At 49.6% G+C, this 16,961-nt stretch overlaps 1 protein-coding gene across 1 annotated transcript in view; it reads right to left on the bottom strand.

The window, feature by feature from the left end:
* Positions 1-3: 3 nt before the first annotated feature.
* IL17D (interleukin 17D) overlaps positions 4-16,961 on the bottom strand; it is a 33,795-nt gene continuing 16,837 nt past the window's right edge. Inside the window, exon 3 of the mRNA XM_055426411.2 lies at positions 4-534. Coding sequence (XP_055282386.1) covers positions 252-534 — 283 coding nt within the window. The 3' untranslated portion in view covers positions 4-251. The remainder of the gene's footprint in view (positions 535-16,961) is intronic.

Genomic DNA, 16,961 nt, shown 5'->3' with positions numbered 1-16,961 from the left:
TTTGTTCTTGCTCCTATTGAAAAAATTGAATAAACAGTTTATACTCTTTAAAAAGACTGTAAGCATCCCTCTGTTCTCTGAGGCTCACCCCTCCCCATGGTCCTGGGGGCGAGGCAGGCCACCCCGCTCAGTCCCCATCACCTTCCGGGCGCCCCGCGCTCCTGCTCAAGAGGAAGTCTGGGCGGCCCACCATGCGGTCCAGTCCAGTCCAGTCCACCGCTGGGCGCATTTCCTCGGGCCCGGGTGGGCGGTCAGGGCCGGGCCGACTTGTCCAGGCTGGAGTTGGCGGCGTCCGCGTCTTTGTCCGGCCCGGGCACGCAGGTGCAGCCCACGGGCACGGTGACATACTCCTCGACGTAGATGGCGCGACCGCCCGCGCAGCCCGGGGTCCGGCGCAGGACCACCGCGGGCACGAGCACTGGGGCACTGCGCAGGCGCACGTCCTCCTCCCCGCGTGGCCCGGTCAGGCAGCCCCGGCACAGGCAGTAGGCCTCGGGCAGGTACCGTGGGAAGCGGCCCGGGTCGTAGGAGATCCTGCGGGGAGAGGGCGGCGCTGGGGCCCGGGCCACACTCCCTGAACCGCGCCCGGAGTCTACCACACACCGCGAAAAGGGAGATGCCCCTCCTCAGCCTGGAGCCTGCAGCTCCCCCAAGGGTCCTGTGGCCGCCAGACCCATTCAGGAGGCCCAGACCCAGGTCCTTCTGTCCATCAAGGTCCACGCACCCCCCTGTCCGCACGAAGGGGCTGAGTGACCCGGGGAGAGGGGCGGGCCCGACCACTCCAAGTTCCTCCAAGTCACCCTACTTTCTGGTCAGACGCCAAAATCCAAGCATCAGTGCCCAGGACAGGCCTGCAGACGCCAGCGGACTCTGACCCCACCTCCCTGAAACCAGGAGGTCACTGGTGGGGACCAGCACTCCTCCCTAACACCCCTCACGTCACAAGGTTGCCATGACCCCAGACTCTCATCGCTGTTCATCTGCCCTCTTCTAGAGCCGTGCCCCTGTGACCCTGAAGTGTCAAGAGTCACAGCTGTGACCTCTGACCTCATGGGGGACACACTGTATGCCAGTCACGCCCAGGAAGGCCCCTGAATGAGAGCCCCACGGGAGCACAGGACAGAAATGAACCAAACGAGATCAGCCCAAGGGGACCTCTGTGGACTGTTCTTCCCTGGCCTGCATTGCCTGGGACTGCCGGGCAGCAGCTGAATTAAGAAATGTCCAGCTAAGAAGGACCTTCACACAACCAGTTATGGAAGCACAGATATGGGAAGGCACGTGATGGGTGACAGGGTGGGGAGGTAGAACCTGACCGGCTGTCAGCACTGGAGGCAGGAGACCATGTCAGTCAGGCTAACTGCCCACGGCCTGGGAGCAGCCATGGCCCCTGACTTGAAGGAAGGCCCATGGCTCTCTTCCTCCTTTGGGTCCAGCATCTTTAGACACTGATGGAGCAGATGACTGAGCAGGAAGACCCAGAAATGGCATCTTGGCAGAAACAAGTCCACCTGATGACTCTGAGTACAAACCACTTAATACAGCAGGAAAGAGCTAGGACGGTCTGTGTGGAGTGATCTGTGGCCCCAGGGAAGGAGGGGGTGCTTAAACTCAGGGACCACACACTTGCCCCCGAGCACCCCAGTGCCCAGAGAGACATGTCCAAATCCTTGGCCACCACGTGGATGTGGGGATAAGGTCAAGAAAGGTCAGGTGACCAAGACAGGCGTCGCAATGGAGGAGAGCCAACTCAGGTGTGGATCCCCCCAACCAATTCCCTTCTCATTGCTGTGGGGGGTAGGGGCAGAAATCTGTCGAACTGAACACGAGGAGGACGGCAGGGCCGGCCGGCGAACACCCCTGTCTGCCCCCGGACCTCAGATCCACACCGAGCCTGTCCAGTGTGCACACACAGGGCTGACAACATGTTATGAGCTTTTCATCACGTACTGTCAGTCCTGCCTTTGCAAGAGCTTTACCTTTTCAGCTCTCCATCCCCTGAACTGCCTCATTCCCATCCTTCAATGAGGGCACAGCCCCCCCAGAGCCCCTTCAGGCAGGAGCGGGGGTCATGTCAGGAAGAACCCCAGCTCGTCAATTTTGCCTTCAAAGGCCTTCACAACCTGCTCCTGCCGCGTACCTCCCCCAAGCTTGGGCAGACTCCCTGGGTCCCGCAGTGGGACGCCTGGTGGGGGCTGCAGCTGAGCTTTTGCTCAAGGTGAACTCTCCCCAAAACCAATCTCATTTCTTAAGGTCCAATGCAAGTCAGTATCTTAAGAGTTTTCAGATTGCCTTAGTCAAAGTTAACCTTCACTTCCCCCATATTCCTATAACGCTTGGGGCCTCTCAGAACTGCACCTTTTCCTCACCTCCCTTGGGGGAAAGGTAAGGGCTGCATCTGTCCTCCCCTCTTGCTCCAGCAAGCCCACCCAGTGCCCACACAGCAGATGGTGAGAGGGTGGGTCTGACTCTGGACCCCTCAGCTTCCTGTCATTCACACCTTAACTTAGCATTAGAAGGACAAGGAATTTATTACAATATCTCTGCTCACATTCAACAAACACCTGAGTGCCAGGGATGTTTCAGGCAGTAGGAATACAGATTAAATAATACAGTCATCTGTTGTCCAAGGACTCACCCTCTCTGGGATAAATGTACAAAGAAACAGTTAACTCAGCACTGGCAGCATGGGCGGCTTCCTGGCAAAGCTGAGCCCAGGTGGATTGGTCCAGATGGACGGGAGGAAGGGACTCAGGGCAGAGGTCAGAGCCTTGACTTGGGACTATGTCAGTTAGGAGGTGCCACCCAGGAGAAGTGGTGTGGCTGGAGCCCTCTGTGAAAGGTCTGACCCTGAAGGCAGCAGGATGTTAAAGGAAAAAGTGACCCAATCTCCTGGAGTTTAGATCCCTCAGGGTACAGAATGGAAGACAGTCTGCAGCCCAGGAGAGATCTTGGCTGAAGAGGGAGATTTTTACATCATTAGCACATGAATAGTAGTTAAATAAGATCATTCATGAAAGTGTAGAGAGAAACTCAACAGGTTTCATTCCAAGAGGGAAAAGAGGCAGGGGAACTAAATATTAAAAGAGCCTTGAGAAACCATCAGCAAAATGAAATGGCAGCCCGCTGAACAGGAGAAAATATTTGCAAACCACATATAAGGGGATAATACACAAGCTACACAAAGAACTCGTGTAACTCAATACCAACAAATAAAAATGTGATTTAAAAATGGGCACAAGATCTAAACATTTTTCCAAAGAAGGCATATAGGTATCCAACAGGCACATGGACAGATGTTCACCATTCAAATTAAAACCACAATGAGATGTCACCTACATCTGAAAGAATAGCAGTCATCAGAAGGACAAGAAATAAGTATTGCTGAGGACACGGAGAAAAGGGAAACTTTGTGTACACTTGGTGGGAGTGTAAATCAGTGCAGACATTGTGGAAAATAATATGGAGATTCCTCAAAAAAGTGACAACAGAACTACTATTTAACAGAGCAGTTCCACTGCTGGGTATTTGTCCAACGCAAACGAAACACCACCTTTAAAGACATACGATCACTGCAGCATTATTCACAATAACCAAGACATGGAAACAACCTAAGTGACCACCAACAGATGAATGGACAGAGAAGACGTGGTACATATACAATGGAATATTGTTCAGCCATGATAAAGAATGAAATCTTGCCATTTGCAGCACCATGGACAGAACTTGAAGGCATTATGCTAAGTGAAGTAAGAGGGAGGAAGATAAACACTGTGTGATCTCACTTATATGTGAAATCTAAACAAAACACAATCATAGATACAGAGAATTGACCAGTGTTTGCCACAGCAGGGAGTAGAGGGTGGGCAAAATGGTACAGGGCGTCCACGGTACAAATTTCTGATTGTAAGTTGTGGGGATGTACAGTACAGCATGAGGACTAGTTAACAATGCTGTGTGCATATTTAAGAACTGCTAAGAGAGTAAACTCTTAGGAGTCCCTTGGACAGCCAGGAGGTCAAACCAGTTAATCCTAAAGGAAAGTGAAAGTCGCTCAGTCAAGTCCAGTGGAATTCTCCAGGCCAGAATACTGGAGTGGCCTAGAGGAAAACATAGGCAAAACACTCTCCGACATAAATCATAGCAGGATCCTCTATGACCTACCTCCCAGAGTAATGGAAATAAAAGCAAAAATAAACAAATGGGACCTAATTAAAATTAAAAGCTTCTGCAGAACAAAGGAAACTATAAGCAAGGTGAAAAGACAGCCTTCAGAATGGGAGAAGATAACAGCAAATGAAGCAACTGACAAAGAATTAATCTCAAAAATATACAAGCAGCTCATGCAGCTCAATTCCAGAAAAATAAATGACCCAATCAAAAAATGGGCCAAAGAACTAAACAGACATTTCTCCAAAGAAGACAAACAGATGGCTAACAAACACATGAAAAGATGTTCAACATCACTCATTATCAGAGAAATGCAAATCAAAACCACAATGAGGTACCATCTCACGCAGGTCAGAATGGCTGCTATCCAAAAGTCTACAAGCAATAAATGCTGGAGAGGATGTGGAGAAAAGGGAACCCTCTTACACTGTTGGTCAGAATGCCAAGTAGTTCAGCCACTATGGAGAAGAGTGTGGAGATTCCTTTAAAAACCGGAAATAGAACTGCCACCAGTTCAGTTCAGTTCAGTCGCTCAGTTGTGTCCAACTCTTTGCGACCCCATGAATCATAGCACGCCAGGCCTCCCTGTCCATCACCAACTCCCGGCGTTCACTCAAACTCATGTCCATCGAGTCGGATGCCATCCAGCCATCTCATTCTCTGTCGTCCCCTTCTCCTCCCGCCCCCAATCCCTCCCAGCATCAGAATCTTTTCCAGTGAGTCAACTCGTTGCATGAGGAGGCCAAAGTATTGGAGTTTCAGCTTTAGCATCAGTCCTTCCAATGAACACCCAGGATTGATCTCCTTTAGAATGGACTGGTTGGATCTCCTTGCAGTCCAGGGGACTCTCAAGAATCTTCTCCAGCACCACAGTTCAAAAGCATCAATTCTTCGGCGATCAGCTTTCTTCACAGTCCAACTCTCACATCCATACATGACCACGGGAAAAACCATAGCCTTGACTAGACGGACCTTGGTTGGCAAAGTAATGTCTCTGCTTTTTAATATGCTATCTCGGTTGGTCATAACTTTCCTTCCAAGGAGTAAGCATCTTTTAATTTCATGGCTGCAATCAGCATCCGCAGTGATTTTGGAGCCCCAAAAAATAAAGTCTGACACTGTTTCCCCATCTATTTCCCATGAAGTGATGGGACCAGATGCCATGATCTTTGTTTTCTGAATGCTGAGCCTCAAGCCAACCTTTTCACTCTCCTCTTTCACTTTCATCAAGAGGCTTTTGAGTTCCTCTTCACTTTCTGCCATAAGGGTGGTGTCATCTGCATATCTGAGGTTATTGATATTTCTCCCGGCAATCTTGATTCCAGCTTGTGCTTCTTCCAGCCCAGCGTTCCTCATGATGTACTCTGCATATAAGTTAAATAAGCAGGGTGACAACATACAACCTTGACGTACTCCTTTTCCTATTTGGAACCAGACTGTTGTTCCATGTCCAGTTCTAACTGTTGTTTCCTGACCTGCATACAGGTTTCTCAAGAGGCAGGTCAGGTGGTCTGGTATTCCCATCTCTTTCAGAATTTTCCACAGTTTAAATTAGAGATACCAAGGGAACCTTTCATGCAAAGACGGGCTCAATAAAGGACAGAAATGGTATGGACCTAACAGAAGCAGAAGATATTAAGAAGAGGTGGCAAGAATACACAGAAGAACTGTACAAAAAAGGTCTTCACGACCAAGATAGTCACGATAATGTGATCACTCACCTAGAGCCAGACATCTTGGAATGTGAAGTCAAGTGGGCCTTAGAAAGCATCACTACGAACAAAGCTAGTGGAGGTGATGGAATTCCAGTTGAGCTATTTCAAATCGTGAAAGATGATGCTGTGAAACTGCTGCACTCAATATGCCAGCAAATTTGGAAAACTCAGCAGTGGCCACAGGACTGGAAAAGGTCAGTCTTCATTCCAATCCCAAAGAAAGACAATGCCAAAGAATGCTCAAACTACCTCACAATTGCACTCATCTCACACGCTAGTAAAGTCATGCTCAAAATTCTCCAAGCCAGGCTTCAGCAATATGTGAACCGTGAACTTCCAGATGTTCAAGCTGGATTTAGAAAAGGCAGAGGCACAAGAGATCAAATTGCCAACATCCGCTGGATCATGGAGAAAGCAAGAGAGCTCCAGAAAAACATCTATTTCTGCTTCACTGACTATGCCAAAGCTTTTGACTGTGTGGATCACAATAAACTGGAAATTCTGAAAGAACTGCCATACGACCAGCTGCTGGGCATATCCCACTGCTGGGCATACACACTCTAGAAACCAGAATTGAAAGAGACACGTGTACCCCAATGTTCATCGCAGCACTGTTTACAATAGCTAGGACATGGAAGCAACCTAGATGTCCATAGGCAGACAAATGGCGAAGAAAGGCATGGTACATATACACAGTGGAATATTACTCAGGTATTAAAAAGAATGCATCAGTTCTAATGAGGTGGATGAAACTGGAGCTTATTATACAGAGTGAAGTAAGTCAGAAAGAAAAACACCAATACAGTACATTAACACAAATATATGGAATTTAGAAAGATGGGTAAAGATGACCCTATATGCGAGAGAGCAAAAGAGATACAGAGATAAAGAACAGACTTTTGGACTCTGTGGGAGAAGGTGAGGGTGGGATGATTTGAGAGAACAGCACTGAAACATGTATATTACCATATGTGAAACAGATCCCCAGTCCAGGTTCGATGCATGAAACAGGGCTCTCAGGACTGGTGCCCTGGGACAACCCTGAGGGATGGGATGTGGAGGAAGGTGGGAGGGGGGTTCAGGATGGGAGACACATGTACACCCATGGCTGATTCATGTCAATGCATGTCAAAAACCACTACAATATTGTAATGTAATTAGCCTCCAACTAAAATAAATAAATTAAAATAAAAATACTGGTGTCGGTAGCCCTTCCCTTCTCCAGGGGATATTCCTAACCCAGGGATCGAAACCAGGTCTCCTGCATTGCAGGTGGATTCTTTACCTGCTGAGCCACAAGGGAAGCCCAAGAATATTGGAGTGGGTAGCCTATCCCTTCTCCAGCAGATCTTTCTGACCCAGGAATTGAAATGGGGTCTCCTGCATTGCAGGAGGATTCTTTACCAGCTGAACTACTAAGGAAGCCATCCTAAAGGAAATCAACCCTAAATATTCATTGGAAGGACTAATGCTGAAGCTCCAGTCCTTTGGCCACCTGATGGGAAGAGCCGACTCATTGGAAAAGACCCTGATGCTGGGAAAGACTGAAGGGAGGAGGCGGCGGCAACAGAGGGTGCGATGGCTGGATACCATCAACAACTCAATGGACATGAGCTTGAGCAAACTCTGGGAGACAGTGATTTATCACGGTGATCATTTTGTTATATATGCAGATATTGAATCATTATACTGTACAACTGTAACTAACACAACCTCTCAGTTATATCTCAACAAACTAGGAGCCTGAGCAGAGAGACTAAGTGCCAGAGCACTGCTGACCTGGTTTACACCCCCAGATTGGTCGGGTGCAGTAAGGAACTGAGTCCCAATTAACAAGTGTTTTCATTTGGATGAGAAATTATATGATTGCTTAGAAAAACATCAAACCCTTAGTGAGGGACATTCAACAAAACAATACTTCAGCATTGTTTCAAAGTGTCACAAAGTGCCACGACAAAGGATGGAGGGACCATTACAGACTGAGGGCCCTGAGCTGCCCCAAGGCTGGCCCCAGGCAGGAAAGAGGCACCGATAGGACCCTCTGCCGGTCAGAGGCCAGAACACGGCACCGCCGCCACACCCGTCCTCATCGTGCTGAGCGGTGATGCTGGCGTCTGGGCAGAGGGCACAGGGATTTCCTTGTGCTAGTTTCACAGGTTTTTCTGTTGCTTTGAAATTATTTCAAAGCATAGGATTAAATAAGAGAGAAACAATTTTAAGTTTTAAAAATATGAGACAATCAAGAAAATCTGAACCGGACCATTTGAAGATATTAAGAAGTATTCACTTTGAGGGGTATTAATGGTACTGTGGCTTTGTTAACAGAGTCCTTACCTTTTAGAGAAAGTACCAAACTTGCGAGTGTGTACACATTCACGTGCGCACGCATGCACACACACACACAGTGACCACGTGCCTCTGAACCTGACCCTGTCAGCCAGGGGTCAGGACACACCCGTGCAGGCCCGAGGGAGGCCCAGGGCTGAGGTGAGGACAGAGAATTGCTGGGCAGGGAGCAGCACACCTGGGGGAATGGTCTGTGCGTGTGTGGGTACACACGTGCATGCAGTGGGGCAGGGGCCTGTAAGAAATCTGTGAGGTGGCAGGAGCCCCGAAGCCCAGAGCAGAGTCTGGAGTTCCAGCCCTGGGAGCCACAAGGGGCTATGAGTGGCAGATGGGCTCAGGGTGACACGGGGATGCTTGGGCGGTGTGGACACCGCCACGGGAGGGACAGAACCAGCCTGGCAGAGAGGCCCTGCACAAGTTCCGCATTTGTGACCTGAGTCTGACCTCGGGGCACAGAGATCCCTCTCTCAGCTGGGGTTTCCCTTTCGACACGGGTGAGAGTCCCCGTGTCACTGGCCAGTGGACCTGATGGTTGCCTGGATGTGGCGACGGGTCAGAAGCCTCATCCGACTAAAAATATCCACTCCTCTCCCACCAGTCAGCCTTGGGGACACGCTGGCCAAGGCGCTGGGACAAGACCCCCACCCATCGTGCAGCATCTGGGTTCACAGCCAGGGTTTCTCTCAAAACACAGAGATGCTGCCAAGGAAGGGGGCGCCACGCATCCATGCCATGGCATCCAGCACCGGGGGGCCTGTGGGGACCACAGTGGGGGGAGGGGAGGGACCCAGATGCCTCAGGACACGGGACAGATGCATGTTCAAGCCGATTCCCCCCCAATCTCCTGCCGTAAGATCCTGGAAAGACCCTCGACTGGAGCACTTTGTGAAGAACACTGCCATCAAGAGCCGCCAGAGGGGTCGTCCCTGTCACCAACAAGGACATACCATGGTGCGGCCCTGTGTGTGCGCCCGCCTAGGGGAACGGGAAGCAGGCCAGGTCTCCTCTGCTGGGACCCACATGTGAATCTTGGCCGGAGGCAGCGACAGCTGGCCGGTTTAATCCAGGAACAAAGGACGTGAGGAGGGGATGGAAACCGAGCCCAGAAGAATGTGGGTGACGGCAGGGCCAGGAAAAGCCGCCGGGCCCCGGATGGTAGGAAACAATTTGAAGCAGCTCACGAGGACGGTGAGCAGGTCGAGGACAGAGCTGCCGAGTCGGTGCACAAACCCACCCTCCCTCTTTGCAAAACACAAACTAGTCCACAAACAGCAGAGGCTGTGGGATCGTCTCTTCCACAGCAGTCAGTCTCAAGACCCCAGACCCCAAAGCCAGGAAGAAGTGGGGAAAGGCCCTCCGCCACAAGCACTGGAGGATGTGGCCTCAACAGCCCGGGGTCCTCAGATCCCAAGGTCAACAGACTTTCTTAAAGGGGCAGCCTGGAATGAGGGTCCTGAACCTACCATTTCATTGCGACCTGGTTACCAACCAGCAATAGGGACACGTCACCCCAACTGGTTCTCAGCAAAGTGGAGGTCCCCCAGCTTCCTGAAGGCAGGACTGATAAAGTGACATTTTTATCAATGTTTTCTGCTTAAAAAAGATGCCTGTAATCCCAAGGTTCCAAGGTATCAGAGACTCTGCCCAAAGTAATCTGTCAAATCAGTGCAGTTCTTGTCAATTTCTCTTAAAACTTGGCAAGCTGACCCTAAAATTCACATAGACAGAAAAGGGCCCAGAATAGTCTAGACCATCGTGGGGAAGAATGGGGGACCTCCCACTAGCCGTCAAGATAACAGCTGGTAACAGCAGTGGCCCTTTGGGAAGTTTAAGGGGGCACGTTCCTTTCCCAAGAGCTAGAACTTCTCCTGCACGGGTGCAGTTGAGGCAGAAACCAGGCTTCCAAACTGGTTTCCAGAATTGCGTGGTGACATAGGGCCTATGACAGCTCCGACTTCTCACCTTTCACCCCACACCCAGGAGCTCAGCCCTCTGGCCACCAGGAGGCCCAGGACAGAAGCCCCCCAGCTGGGCTGTAGCCCCAGGCACCTCGGAGGTGGGGAGCGTTTTCCGATACACTTCCATCTCAGGATGCTCCCCACCCCCCCCGCTGGGACACCCCGGCCGAGGAGTCTTACTAGAGCTCGAGGCCACTGCTAACCCAGCGTGGATGGAGTGGCGCTGAGACTGCCAGACACAGCCAGGCGGTTGAGCCCTCCCCAGGGCTTGGAGCTCAGCCCAGGGTCAGGCCTGAAAGCCCCCTAGACAATCCTGTCCAGCCCAGCGGAGGGCACTGGGCCCAGGTCTGAGGCCATGAAGCACCAAGACGGGGTCTGTGGTTCCCTGTGGAAGAGGCCCCACAGCTGGGGGGAGGGAAGGGGACGAAGGGACAGAAGACCTCAGCACCGGCACTTAGACCAAGCCAGACAGGCCTTCGACATGGCCTCGCCTGACAGGAACCTGGGTGGTGCAGCCCAGAGGAGGGCCGAGGGGAGGGCAGCGGGTCTGACCCGCTCAGACACCAAGGCCACCCCTTGGGAGCACCTGGCCCCATGCTGGTGAGGACAGCCATGGTCAGTCATCCCAGGCCGAGGCCACTGCACTGCCATCCTGAACCTGAGCCAGACCCACAGCGTCCTCTGCCCGCTAGGATGGTCCCCATTCCCACCCCTGCAGGGAAATCTGAGGCCCCCTGGGGCTCAGCCCCACCACCAGGGGTCCTGGAAAGGGTGAACCCACTGAGGCCAAAGAAGACACGCCCACCTGGAGGTCAGGAAAGAGCCCGGAGACACTGGAGGACCAAGCACTGCCCAGGGACAGAGAAGGGGCCGGGTGAGCCAGAAGTCCCCGGCCCTCTCCTCCCTCAGGGCAGATGCCATGCATTCTGGGCGGCCAGCAGGTCTCTTCAAAGGAAAACAGAACTCTTGCCACAGAGGCTCCAAGGAAGCAGCAGAATCTGGGGTCGGAGCCACGTTCTCGCGCTGTCCCTGGGGTGAGTGGGTAGGCCAGCCCCTCATGTGAGGAGCTTCTGGAAGGTTACCGTCTCCCTGACCTCGTCAGCTGGGGGCAGCGAACGCACCGCCCTACTCCAAGCCTCACCAGGCGGCTCTGGAAGATGGATGCCAAGAGCTTGTCCACCCTCTGCCCGCCCAGCCCCGTGTTGGGCTGAAGAGCACAGACACTGTATCCGGATGTCGGGATCCGAGAGGCGACCACGCCACGGAACAGTCATGCACCTTCCAAGAAAAGCACATAGAGCAAGACCCAGCAGTCTGAGAAGACAACCTTTAAGGCACAACACTCTCACCCCGTGACAAGGCTCCCAATGACACTTGTATTTTTACTCTCAAACAGTGGTGGCTGCCGCCAAGCCTGCTGTGTTCTGAGAAGCTTGGAGAAAAAGAAAAACAATATAGGACCTTGACTTATTAAAGTCACTTATCCGTAAAAATATGTGGGGGAGACACGCCAACATTTAACAAGCAGTTTTAAACAATGATCTTGTCCTTTCTCTGCCTCGGAGTCTGACGATGTCCCCCCCCTCCCCGACTCCCATGTCACATGCCGTGGCTGGAGGCCACCAGCCTCGTCCTCTTCTCCCTACCTCCCTGCCCTTCGTAACAGAACTCAGTGCTGCGACGATGTGTAGACAAGACACAGACCCCCATGAGGGCTGAAAGCTTCCTTCCTAAGTCATTAGGACAGTGAAGCAGCCCCAGGCGGCAGTGAACTTGCTAAGGAGACAGAGACATGGCTCCCCAGGTTCAAAGACGCAAGGGCCGAGGGCGGGTGGGACGGTGCTGCCCCCTAGCGGCCACCCCTGGGAGCCCCGCTCCTGCCCATGGGCACCTGGGCCCTCAGTGCCTGAACACGGGTCTGACCCTGCACTGGGGGAGGGAGGTCATACAGACAAAGTTAAGCAGGGAGACTAAGAAGGGGGAGGGCTGTCTCCAGCATCAGGCTTCTCACTTCTCTACTTTCTCTAATTAATATTCTTTTACTGGGACTTCCCTGGTGATCCAGTGGCTAAGACTCCATGCTCCCAGTGCAGGGGACCTGGGTTTGATCCCTGGTCAAACTAGACTCCACACACCACTACTAAGACCCCGCACAGCCAAATAAATACGAAAATAAAAAAATATTCTTTACAATTTTACAATTCTTTTACAATGAAGAAAAAATGATGTCCAGGGCATAGCCCTGGGCAGTGGATTCAACGGCAGGGCACTGTGAGAAGGGCAGCTGACATGGGGTCGGGGGTGGCGGTGGGGGGAGCAGATCACCTGTTTCAACCTCCTGAAACCAACATCACCAAACACCCACCGAGGGGCTCGTGGGAATGAGGGTGACCCCTGTGGGCACCCCACTGGCCTGGCTGGGACAGGGGTGACCCCCTCCACAAGCTGTTGCTGCTCCACCACTGCTCCCCAGAGTCACCTGCACAGAGTTTGGGGTGCAGAGAGCAGAGCCAACTGAGTTCTCTGGGGAAAATGCCACTTTTCCACTGCCCCCTAACCCCGGGACGCCCGTGCAGGTCCCCCAAGCAGGCTCATCCCCACGGCCCCACAAGATGGTGGCCCCCACCCCTCTCCTCAGGTCCTCGACCTCCCCTGCTGGTCCGCCCCCCTCCTCCCTGTCCTGCTGCTTTTTCCCTCCATTTATTCCAGAGCTGCTGCTGTGATCCACGCACTTGTTTACTACAGAATAAATGTAGGTGTGGTCGCTTAAAGGCCCAGGAGGAATCAACAAAGAAAGTAGCAAAGCCTAAAAATATAAACCCCAAAGGAAAGTTATCTTTAGACTACTACCCAAAATTGAGCAATATAAACAAGCAAAAATTACACAGCATGTTGGAGGGTATTTATCTTTGGGGAGTCAATACAGCAATGTGTATCTTTAAACCCTAATAAACCTGTGTTCTTACAATAGGTTCCTTAATATGTCAGTGTAGCTTAAAAATATCTATTGAGCAACCACACTGATTTTATTTTTGTCATATTTGTTTCTAAGATTAAGAGAAACAAACAGGATGCCACAAAGTAAATGAGAAACTATTTTTATATTCTGGAGGCTGAATGTTGCTTTTCTAAGAGCCCACTGGTGGGAGCATAGCAGGGGAAACAGTGCCCTCTGCACCTATGTCCTGGCTGGGTTCCCCCTCCCTGCCGCCCACCCAGGATATGGGTCCCAGGGGTCTGACCTCCGTGAAGCCTGTGAGAGCAAACAGTTCCCTCCAAGCCAAGGCTCATGGGAAATGGGAGGCTGTCATGACCCACCGAAGCTCCGTTTCTCCAGTATCTGCTCTTTCCTCATGACTGGTAAATTTCACTTTCTGCTTTCCACTGTAAAATTCAGATGTTTTGCCCAACCCCCACCCGTTTTTTTGGCGCTTGGCCACAGTGGTGGAGCAGGAAGACCACGAGCTCACATCCTCTCACAGGCACACCGAAACGACAAACATTTACACCGAAATGACAAACATTTACAGAGCGACTACTGATAACACAGACCAGAACCTACCAGGAAAGATGCTCTATGACTGAAGGTAATGACACTCACGCTATACACAGAAGCAAGATACTATACATAGAAAATCCTAAAGACACTACCAGAAAACTACTAGACTCAGTGAATTTAGTCAAGTGTCAGGATACAGGGCTTCCCAGGTGACTCAATGAACTGGCCTGCCAATGGGAGAGATGCAGGTTCAATCCCTGGGTTGGGAATATCTCACATGCCTCAGGGCCACAACTCCTGAGTCTGTGCTCTAGAGCCCAGGAACCACAACTATTGAGCCCATGAACCCTAGAGCCCTCACTCCGCAACAAGAGAAGCCACTGCAATGAGAAGCCCACACACTGCAACTATGGAGTAGCCCTGTTGTCACAACTAGAGAAAAAGCCTGGGCAGCAATAAAGACCCAGCACAGCCAAAATTTTACAAAATAATAACAAATTTTTTTTTTAAGTTTCAGGATACAAAATATACATTCCTATACTCTAACTGAACTGAACTGAACTGATACTCTAGATGGGGAAACAATGGAAACAGTGACAGACTATTTTTCTGGGCTCCAAAATCACTGCAGATGGTGACTGCAGCCATGAAATTAAAAAACACTTGCTCCTTGGAAGAAAAGCTATGACAAACCTAGATAGCATATTAACAAGCAGACATACTTTGCCAACAAAGCTCCATCTAGTCAGAGCTATGGTTTTTCCAATAGTCATGTATGGATGTGAGAGAGATGGACTATAAGGAACGCTGAGTGCCAAAGAATTAATGCTTTTGAACTGTGGTGTTGGAGAAGACTCTTTAGAGTCCCTTGGACTGTAAGGAGATCCAACCAGTCCATCCTAAAGGAAATCAGTCCTGAGTATTCATTGGAAGGACTGATGCTGAAGCTCTAATACTATGGTCACCTGATGTAAAGAACTGACTCATTAGAAAAGACCCTCATGCTGGGAAAGATCGAAGGCAGGAGAAGGGGACCACAGAGGATGAGATGGTATGATGGCATCACCAACTCAATGGACATGAGTTTGAGCAAGCTCCAGAAGTTGGTGATGGACAGGGAAGCCTGGCATGCTGCAGTCCATGGGGTTGCTAAGAGTCAGACACGACTGAGCAACTGAACTGACTGATACTCTAAACAAAAGATCAGAAAGAGAAATTCAAGAAACAATCCCATTTACCATCTCATCAAAAAGAATACAATACCTAGGAGTAAACCTACCTGAGGAGGCAAAAAACCTGTACTCTGAAAACTATAAGATGGTGATGAAGGAAATAGAAGATGATACAAACAGATGGAAAGATAGAACATGTTCTTGGATTGGAAGAGTATTTTTTAGATAACTGTACTACCTACCCAAGGCAATATAGAGATTCAACGCAATCCCTATCAAATTACCAATGGCATTTTTCATAGAATTGGAACAAGAAATTTTTAAAATTCACATGGAAATACAAAAGATCTCACTCTTGAGAAAGAAAAACAAAGCTGTAATAATCACACTCCCTGACTTCAGACTATACTACAAAGCTACCGTAATCAAAACAGTATGGTATTGGCACAAAAACAGACATACAGCTCAATGGAACAGGGCAGAGAACCCAGAAATAGACCCACACACCTATGATCAACTCATCTACAACAAAGGAAGCAAGAATACACAATGGTGAAAAGACAGTCTGTTCAAGAAGCACTGCTCGGAAAGCATGTAAAAGAATTAACTTAGAACATTCTCTAACTCCATACACAAAAATACACTCAAAATGGATTATTAAATACCTAAATGTAAGGCCAGATACTATAAAACTCGTAGAGGAAAACATAGGAAAAACACTCTTTGACATAAATCACAGTGATATCTTTTTGAATCCACCTCCTAGAGTAATGAAAATAATAACAAAAATAAAAGGGACCTAGTTAAATTTAAAAGCTTATGCACAGCAAAGGAAGCAATAAATAACCCACAGAATGGGGGAAGATATTTGCAAACAATGCAACCAACAAGGGATTAATCTCCAAAATATACAAATAGCTCACATAGGTCCCCTTCATGGATCACAGCCTTGTCATGATGAAGGGGCTTGCATAACTAAATGAAGCTTTGAGCCATGCCATGCAGGGCCACCCAAGATGGATGGGTCATGGTGGAGAGTTCTGACAAAACATGGTTCACTGGAGAAGTGAATGGCAAAACCACGACAGTATACTAGCCATGAGAACACCATGAACTGTATAAAAAGGCAAAAAGACAGGACACCAAAAGATAAGCCCCCCAGGTCAGAAGGTGTCCAAAGTGCTACTGGGGAAGAGGGGAGGACAACCACTAGTTATTTCAGAAAGAATGAAGCAGCTGGGCCAAAGCAGAAATGATGCTCAGTTGTGGATGTGTCTGGTGGTGAAAGTAAAATTCGATGCTGTAAAGAACAGTATTGCATAGGAACCTGTAATGTAAACTGGACGTGGTCAAGCAGGAGATGGCAAGAGTAAACATTGAGATCTTAGCAATCAGTGAACTAATATGGATGAGAATGGGTGAATTTAATTTAGATGACCATTATATCTATTAATGTGGGCAAGAATCCCATAGAAGCCCTCATAATCAACAAAAGAGTCTGAAATTCAGTACTTGGGTTCAACCTTAAAAATGACATAATGATCTCAGTTCGTATCCAAGGTAAACCATTCAACATCACAGTAATCCAAGTCTATGCCCCAATCATTAATGGTGAAGCAGATGAAGTTGAACGGTTCTATGAAGATCTACAAGACCTTCTAGAACTAACACCAAAAAAAGATATCCTATTCATCATAGGGGACTGGAATGCAAAAGTAGAAAGTCAAGAAATACCTGGAGGAACAGGCAAGTTTGGCCTTGGGAGTACAAAATGAAGCAGGGCAAAGGCTAACAGGATTCTGCCAAGAGAACGCACTGATCACAGCAAACACCCTTTTTCAACAACACAAAAGATGACTTTACACATGGACATCACCAGATGGTCAATACCAAAATCAAACTGATTACAGTCAGCAAAAACAAGACCTGGAGTTGACTGTGACTCTTATCATCAGCTTCTCATAGCAAAACCACTAGGGAAAACACTAGGTCATCAGGTACAACTTAAATCAAATCCCCTATGAATATGCAGTGGAGATAGGGAATAGAGTCAAGGGATTAGAGTTAGTAAACAGAATGCCTGAAGAACTATGGGCAGAGG

This window comes from Moschus berezovskii, chromosome 13, assembly GCF_049115385.1.
Source record: "Moschus berezovskii isolate FMDL1 chromosome 13, NW_MosBer_1.0, whole genome shotgun sequence".
In the NCBI taxonomy this organism is placed as follows: Eukaryota; Metazoa; Chordata; class Mammalia; order Artiodactyla; family Moschidae; genus Moschus; species Moschus berezovskii.
This window is presented reverse-complemented; position numbering and strand designations above follow the sequence as displayed.